Raw genomic sequence first — 9,087 nt, 5'->3', positions numbered from 1 at the left:
GGAACTTGAAAGTCAATTTGTCACGGTCCAACATGAAGAAAAAGGCATGAGTAAGGCTAAGTCCAATGGTTTGGTGCGTTATCCCACAAAACCACAATAGTATAGTGGATAGTGATAGCGGGTTAGTGTTTCCAAAACCAATGGTTTTTTTGACAGCCGTTAGTACCAATGGTGTATAGGAAGGAATTTTGTTTTTTGGACTCTCCGCTCTCCCGCCACCATTCCCAAAGGCATGTGGGAAAAAAGATTTAAAAAAAAATTCTACCCGCCACACAGTGTGGTGTGTGGTTTAGATTTCTTCTATCCGCCACTCATACTGGCGTGTAGACTTGACGCTATCTCGTTAAAACTGGTGCTATAGATAGGTAAACTTATACCGATAGCGTTGGTGGATTAGCGTTTTGATGCACCATTGGATTAGAATTTCCGTGATATTTGGTATTTTGCTGCACCATTGGACTTAGCCTAAGAACAAACAAACAACTTTATAACAATCAAATGCATCAATATCACAAATTTCCTTGAATTGGTGGATAACTGGATATGCACCAAATAAACTATAACTATTGAATAAACTCCCACATATATTAAAGCATAATACATTTTATGTGGACAATCTCTTTCTAAGTGGCGCATTCTTGAGACATAGGTATGCCACATGAACACTCTTAATTAATTATAAAAGTTTCCTAATACAACATAAACTCTTAATCTTAAGAAATTTCATAATACAACATAACTCTAATAAGTCAATCAACATCTCTGATAAAGAAATTTTCCAATAAGAAAACATTGCTAAATCAACTCCAAAAACTAATGCTAATAATTATTAATCATTAAATTCCTCACCAAAAATTTAGGGAATGTGAATTTTAAAAATTTCATAATACAACACAAACTCTAATAAGTCAATTAACATCTAACAAGAAAATTTTATACGACTCCAATAAAAAAACATTTCTAAATCAACTCCAAAAACTAATACTAATAATTGATACTAATAATTATCAATTATTGAATTCCTCACCAAAAATTTAGGAGATGTAAATTTTAAAAATGATTCGGCCATATGGCCGGGTCTAAAACCTTGTAAACTCCAATGGGAAATTGCCAAAATCTATCCAGACCAAGTAAATCTCCATTCTTTTTTCTTTTCATTCACTAACATGCACCTAATTAGCACCTTCACCAATGATAAACAATTCATATCCTGGTATACATACTTCTTCCACTTTCAATTCTATCAACAAAAAATCCAAAAAAAGAAAAACTCTAAAAAAGTTTTATCATCAACAATGCTATGTTTCGTTCATTGATTTTCCAACCGAATTGCACTTTTGCTCCGAGAGAACAATTTGCCAAACCCATTGCGACTCTTTTCAGATGCCACTGACTGAGTTTTTGATGAAGTGGATGTCGAGGATGATGATGATGATGATGACGACGATAATGAATGTGGGACTCCCCATGTTTACCATTGGGGGAAGGCTCACGGCCATCAACTGTGATTGCTTTTGAAGGATCTCTGTTTCTCTTGGGTACAGGATCCTTGCTGGATGGTGATTTCCATAATTCAATGCTCGTGGAAATTAGTGTTCCTTCACTGAGCAATGGACGCTCAGAATCTATCATAAAATCTTCCAAAGTTGCCAATGATTTCAACTGTAGCCCAAGCGAAGCTATTGTCTTTTGACATTCTGCAAGTTTTCCAGCAGCAACAGACAGCTCTCTTTCCTGTAAAATCACATGATAAAAACTGTAGTTCAGGAATACTTATATATAACGCTACATTATAATCTGAAGTCCATTAAAAGTTCAAGATGTTCTTAGAGGTATAACTTCTCCTCTTTAGAGCTAAGTGGGATGTTGATTAATAATTTAGCCAATAATAGAAGCCTGACCTGCTTTATCTTCAATTCACCATTAGAGGTCACTTGCCGAAGTTCGGCCTCCCGCCTCTTGCTAGACAGCTCATTCTCCAATTTCTGACACTTTGATGTAATTTCAGCTGACAAAGCTCGCTCCTCCTTCACCTCTGCCTCTAATGAACCCACTTTAGAACGCAGCATTTGAACATCTGCATCCATCACTGCTAGTTGAGATTCTGCCAATTCTCTCTCCGTGTTCACTGCATTTATTTCAAATTCAGTTGCCTGCTTAGACTCACGGGCAACATCCAGCTGCTCATGTAATTCCACTAACTTCTCTTCAGCTTCTCTCAACTGAGTTTGTGATGTTTTGAGCTGTTCTTGACTCTCAGCTAAAGTCATTTCCAGTCCTGATTTTTCCACTTCTAGTTCCTCTAACTTCTTTTCTAACTCAGCAGTTCGCTGAATCATGGCTTCAAGGTCTGCTTTGTATTGGCAATCCACATCGTTGTGCCGGTATGCAGTAGCTCCTGCCTCAGTGCCATGTTTTGCACTCTCAGTCTGAGGCATTGCTGCAAGTCTCTCCATTTCAAGGAAATCATCCATGAGATCAATTTCCACAGAAGATGTAGTCAGATTTCTAGTGATAGCCTTCTCACTTTTAAACTGATCCAGCTCAGCAATTAGAGCTGATGCCCATGAATCTGAGCAACTAGGCTCACATCCATTTAATTCCAGGTTACTCATTTTGCAGTTATCAGTCTCCACTGTGAGCAAGCGCTCCCCACTGTCTGACTGGCTATCTGTGAGTGACTCAACATACACCGAGGAGGCAGTGACAGACTTGTGATCATTAGCTGAGGAGTGTTTGCGGGCCATGGCTCTTAGCTTGCGGCACTCAGCCTCAAGCTTGGTCACCTTTTTAATGCTCTCTAGATGTTGCTTGCTCACTGTTTCAGCAGTTTGGGTGCTCAGATCACGCTCTAGAGTCATCATTTCAAGTTCCTCAGCTCGAGCAAGGAGTTCAAGCTTGAGGGCTGAGTTCCGTTTCTCAGCAGCCTCAAGTTTTGGAAGAAGATCAGAATGGACGGAAGCAGCTTCAACTTGAGTATGGAGCTCAACCACCTGGTTTTCAAGTTCAAGATTCTTAAATTCTAATTCAGTTGTTTTCCTGACAACAGCTTCATTGATTTTCTCCTCTTGTTCCTCTTTTGCTTGTCTCAGCTTTCTGAGGCACTCCTTGAGAGCACCATCAAGGTGGCCCAACCGATCTTCAAGTGCCAAATTTTTTGAGCTGCAGCTTCGAGTTGTTGCTTTAACACCACACCTTCATTTTCTGCCTTTTCCCATCCTAGAGCCCAACATTCTAACCAAATTAATCTTTTATGACAAAAAAAACAGATAATATTCATCTCTAAATAAAATGTCATCCAAGAAGCTGTACAAGTTATCCCTTCAAAACACGCCAGTTTACAAGATTGTCCAAATTACCCACTCAAAAACGTAAATTTATCTGAAATTGTTCTTCAGCAAAGAAAGGTTCCTTTCAATATATTACACATAAAGAATCTTTTTTTTTTCTCGCTAACCTCACATAAAGAATCCAGGCACTACACGAATCAGGAAAAACACTACTATTGATTATTTGATTTCATCAATGAAGAATATGAACATGGAGAGATGTGATAAGATTCTGGGTAAAATAATGACTTTGATACAACAACACCAAATGATAAGGTAAAATGAAAACAAGTAATATTCCAGTCTCCAATGAAAGTGGGCATCTCAGTTGGCAACCTAACAATCTAACAATGGATGAGGAAGCAGATACCATATGCCAAGGCAACTGTTACAGATGCATTTCAGGCAATTAAAAGGAAGATGCTTTATGGATTTCTCTTCCTCTTCCTCAATGCCTTGTTTGTTTACTATTCATTCAGAAGTTTTCTATCTAAAAAAACCTTTTATCATTCCAAATTTTTGATGTTTAACTCATCAAGAGAGAAGAAATAAGGGACGTGACCTCATCGGTTTTCTCCTATTCATGTTATGAAAACATTACAGTGTGATTACTACCTGAGACAGCTTCTTCAGCAACCTTAGCATGTTGCTTAACCAAGTCCTCTTTGGCACTGATGTTTATAAGAGCGGCAGACAGCTTCTCTTTCAGACTCTTCAGATTGTCATGATCTTCTTCACTAGCAGCTGCAGCTTTTGATGTGACCTCTGGAGACTGAGAATTGTGATTTGGTGATGCCCTTGAACCCTCCTGCTTCATCAATTTCATAATAAGAAGATTAAGAACCATAACAATATCCACCATTATACACAGATAAAAAATTTATGCCAACCAGACCAAACTTCATAAAAATCTGAAGCTTGAGATTATGCTTCATTGTTCATTATAATAAGATTTTACACCAACCAGAAAAGATTTAAGTTTTTTATCAGACTCAGAAAAGATTAATACAATGAGGATTAGACAGATTCCTTCCAACTAGTCAGGCTTTTGGGGACACAATGACACATCATTTTACCATAGCCATGAGGGCTCATCCCAGCCTTCCCCTTAATAGGACTTTGCTTCCTAATTTAATTTGGAGGACCACTAATTTAGTTTGAAGAAAGAGCATTGATAATCTATGAAAGAAAAAGGAAATCACGGCCATCTTCCGTTGTTTGTGTTTCAAAGGATAAATCCATTAGTCAGCTTGTAATGTAATGTAATTTCACAAGGTAGACGCAGGTTTATTCCTTTGGTTAGTTTAGTTTTTATTAATTGTCTTGCAATTTTATTTATCTCTGTTCCATTTTAACATTCTCATCAGGTTCATTCCACCCACTATGTATTCCTAATTTTAATTAATTATGCCGTACCAAAGGAGAAGGTGACTTGGAAAGACTGGTAGTTCCTATAGAACGTCAACTAGTCTCTACAAACCCCTTGTCACAAATCAAAACACTCATACAGCTCCTATAGACACGTTATGAAAGGCCTATATCCCTACTCTTGTTCTGGCAGTTTCTCATCTATTGATATACATTTCCTTAAAAGCTCACATACGCGGGAGATATATTCTACTTAATTTGTTACTAGATGTTGACTAACTTCCAACTCCATGTATTTACAAAAAAAAACACTAAGTTGAGGAAACTCCAGAGAAAATTTATGAGAAACTAGGAGTGAAACAATAGGTGTAAGTTTCTAAATAATGGATTGTAGCCTAAATATGGATGACTCAATTATTCAAGTGTTATACAACAACATTTTGAATCAAGATGACAAGGGAACTTTTTAAAATTTGATTACTAAATACTAATGGAAAGAACAAAGGATGAGTTCAATAGAAAGAGCTCACCTACCTGATCATCAGAGTAGCGTTCGGAATGAGACGACATTGATCCAGAACTGTCAGTTTCACCAGGACTTTTCTCCGATGATTTCTTCCTCCACAGCCAACTCTTCCGGTCCATCCCAAAATCCAACAATCCTCAGAGACGTTTTATCTGCACATTAGCACCAACATAACACAAACTAATTTTATTATTTTCTTCCACTCTTCAACAAAAGGGGTGTCTCCTAATCATTCATTTTTATTTATTTTTTCAGCTTTGCTTCAAATTTACCCCAAAACCATCCAAACTTGAACCAAAATACAACTTTTTAGACCCCCAAAGAAAAAAAAAAAAAAAAAAAAGTCTAAACAACTAAAATAAAGTATCTAAACTTCACTGAAACAGAAAGCATTGAAACATGCCCAACACTGAAACAGTATCTAAACTTCACTGAAGCTTAGAAAGCAACAAAATCAAGACCATAAATCTCAAAAATAAACAGTACACCTAAAGTGAACTAGTAATCAAACAAAAAGTTCCAAACTTGCTCTCACTTTCACTAAAACCAATGCAAAATGGGAAGAGCCCCAGAAAATATAAAATATTTTAACCAGAGAAATAAAGCTAACACAGATCATAATCTCATATACATTAACATACCCTTTGACTAGGGCCCAAAATCAAACTCAATAAAATAATAAAAATAAAACATTTAAACCATAATAAAAAAATAAAAAAATGACAAACATGCAGAATGTCAGTAGAATGAAGAACTGAAAAAAGTAGTAATTATTTAATTTTGTTAAAGTAATTACCTTATATATTTTTCAAAGTTAAGAGGAAAGAAAGAAAGAGCATGTGAAGAGTTCTGCAGCAGGAAATGAAAGTCATCATAAAGAGTTAAAAGATTTAAGAAGACCCCACTGTTTTTTTTAAATTCTTTTTTTTTTTTTGTTTTTTTTTTTTGAAATGCCATGCAAGCTTGGTTTGGTTTCAGTTGAAGCGGGAATATTGGGTTTTAAGACCTTGTTTCATTTTTTTTTTTTTAATTTGGCTTCCATTAATTAATTGAAATATGCAGAGAGTGAAGATCTCTTTCTCTCTCTCTTTGGCTTTGTTTTGATTAATAGTTTTTTTTTAATTAAACTTAATTAATTATTTAATTAAGTAGGAAAACAGAAGTACAATTTTTTTTTTATCTTTTATCGCTTTAGAGCATTCCCAATGCAGCAGTATTTCCCCTCCTCTAAATCACAGAAGCACCTTCTAATAGGCTGTGTCTGCGTCGGACACGGATGCAGCATGGGCGCGCGGTCAATATGGTCAAGATGCATTCTACTAAACCGAATGTGGTCAACATGATCAGGACGTGGATTTTGATCTAAAAAAATAAAAAATAAATCAAAATAATATTAAAAAAACTCAAAATTTTTATTTTTTTGTTTTGTTAAGACTTATGACATGTTTTTAAAATTTGATTAGGAAATATTAAACTTAATTTTGTGGTTATTTATCTTTAATAGTTTTGAATTTATGAATGTCGATACATTTAATTTAGTTTTTAATATTTAATTTATATAAAATAAAATTATAAATATTAATTAATTTCCGCGTATTTTACTGGGTCCGTGCATCCTACTTTTTTTAGATATAACCGAGTCGTCGTGTTAGTGTCTGCGTCCGTGCAACATAGTTTCCCTCTTTTCCACCGTTTTGGTGAAAAACAAGGTGAAGCTGCCCAATGCAAAAGTGAATATTAATCTTGGGATGTTACATTCCGCCTGGACTTAAAAATCGAAAAACGTTCAGAACATAATGAAACATCCAGTCTGAAATTTAAAAAAAAACAAAAAAAAATCGAAAAATCATACGAGAGGGAATGAAGTAAACACACGAGACAGAATCCAACATCCCGTTTGAAGTTCACAACTCAGCGACTATTTCGGTTGAAGGTTTCACTTTCGTTTTGACTTGGAAAAATAATCACCGCCATATTCACATTTGCATTGGGCAAAGATTTTGAATAATAAACAAAAAAGAAGTGAATAAAGTCACAAACCCACCATATCGACCAACACTGGGAATGCTGTTAATTTACTGAATTGCACTTATGTGTGTCTGAAGGTGGATGGTCAGAACTCAGAATGATGACCACATTCCTTTTTTTTGTTGTCAGAGAAATCAGAATATGCTTTAAATTAGGTCCGACCTAGAAATTAATACAAATATACAACCCCTCCTTCTGTTGCCACGTCAGCAAGATTTTGCCACATCAATTTTCAAATTTGTACATAAACAGAGGTTTAACGTGTGGTACACAATGATTAGTTGAAACTTGAATGTGGTGCCCATCACTCAACACGTCCTACAACATATAAATAGAATGTGCTTAAGCACCTACTAATCACATCTTGCCAAATTATTGAAGCATCAAGAAACTGCTAATTGTGCAATTAGCTAATGAGTGAGGGACAGAGATAAATGTCACATTTTTGCTATAACAATTGAAACATGGAATTTGAAATTCAGAGAAACTATCTATCTTTCTCTCTAAGCAGATGAAGTTGATTCATGAGTGTGACTGAAGGGGACCACTAAGGCACTAAACAAATCAATAGTTCAAATTTCAACTTCCAGCTAGGTCACCAAGGACTGCTAGAATTTGCATAGCAACTTGGTATTGTCTTATTGTGAGTTCATACTTTGAGCTTTAGGTAGAAGTTATAGCTTTACTTATTGTAGGGCATTTCATAATTCACACGCGTTCCTCAGTTTTTAATAATTCCATGAATATCTAGTCCATATATATAACTGTTCTTCCACTTCTTTGATGGCCTTCACATCAAATTCAATATAGGCAGTTGAGATCTGTACATCAGAATGTAAGAAATTCATGGGACATTGAATACAACAATGAGGATGTAACCTGAGAGATTAGAGTGATTATAGTTTACCAATAACTGAAATAAGTTAATAACTAAATTTGTATCTGAAAAAGGTATTGTGAAACGTCTGAAGATATACCTAAGAGCATTTTTAAGTGGTGGTAGTATACTTTTTAAATTTGAAGAAAAAATTTGGAGAATCTGGTCACAAATTTCGACCAATTCTAAGTGATCGCAAAGTTCATTATCAAAAACAACTCACGCGACATTACCACTATCACGCGACAGTTGGAGTGTCGTATGTACAATTCCAAAACAACTCATGCAACATTAAGAGTGGCGCGCAACCATTCCAAAAATAAAAAAAAATAATAAATAAATAAAACCTCGCGACATTAAGAGTGGCGCGCGATAGTACCACTAGCACGTGGTGTTGGTCAAAGTAAAAAAAAAAAAAAAAAAAAAAAAAACAACATTTGCAATGTCGCTATGTATCCGCATCCAAATTGCCAAATTTGCGAACAAGAATGCGAACGAACAGGTGATGCGATCGAATTTGAGGCGAGTTGAAATTCTAGAAAAATTCCGAAGTATTTTTTAAATTTGAAGATTTTGACAGGTTAATACTACCACTTAGAGATGCTCTAATAATACATTTAGTTTAGTTTAGAATGTAGAAATATAGCATTATCATAAATCCGGCCAACAGGTCGATCAAACATTGAGACTTGAGAGCTATATAGTGTTTCATTAGGTTTACTTTTTCTTGAATCACCCGCATTCAACAGTATATTCCATAGTATGGGGAATAATATCCAAAATGGTTTTGGCGAGATTTTGTATCCAAAATTCCAAATAGTAAACTTTCTGCATGAGTGGGCGACTGGGCGGGCCTTGGCCACATAAAATTCCTTCCACTTAAAAAATAAAATTATTGACTTTAGGAAAGGCTCATTTGTCACTTTTCAGGCAATAATTTTGATTATCTCCCATCCAAT

General features: G+C 35.5%; 1 protein-coding gene across 1 annotated transcript; it reads right to left on the bottom strand.

Moving 5' to 3' along the window:
- Positions 1 to 1,124: 1,124 nt before the first annotated feature.
- Positions 1,125 to 6,156, bottom strand: LOC147501052 (filament-like plant protein). The gene is given in 7 exon segments (XM_086606090.1): positions 1,125 to 1,450; positions 1,453 to 1,734; positions 1,902 to 3,163; positions 3,166 to 3,219; positions 3,945 to 4,137; positions 5,232 to 5,375; positions 6,020 to 6,156. Coding segments are annotated over 6 exon segments (2,043 nt in total). The 5' UTR covers positions 5,343 to 5,375; positions 6,020 to 6,156; the 3' UTR covers positions 1,125 to 1,309.
- Between the last annotated feature and the right edge of the window lie 2,931 nt (positions 6,157 to 9,087).

Source organism: Coptis chinensis, chromosome 4 (assembly GCF_015680905.1).
Source record: "Coptis chinensis isolate HL-2020 chromosome 4, ASM1568090v1, whole genome shotgun sequence".
In the NCBI taxonomy this organism is placed as follows: domain Eukaryota; kingdom Viridiplantae; phylum Streptophyta; class Magnoliopsida; order Ranunculales; family Ranunculaceae; genus Coptis; species Coptis chinensis.
Note: the sequence above shows the minus strand (reverse complement) of the source record. Positions and strands in the feature narration are given on the sequence as shown.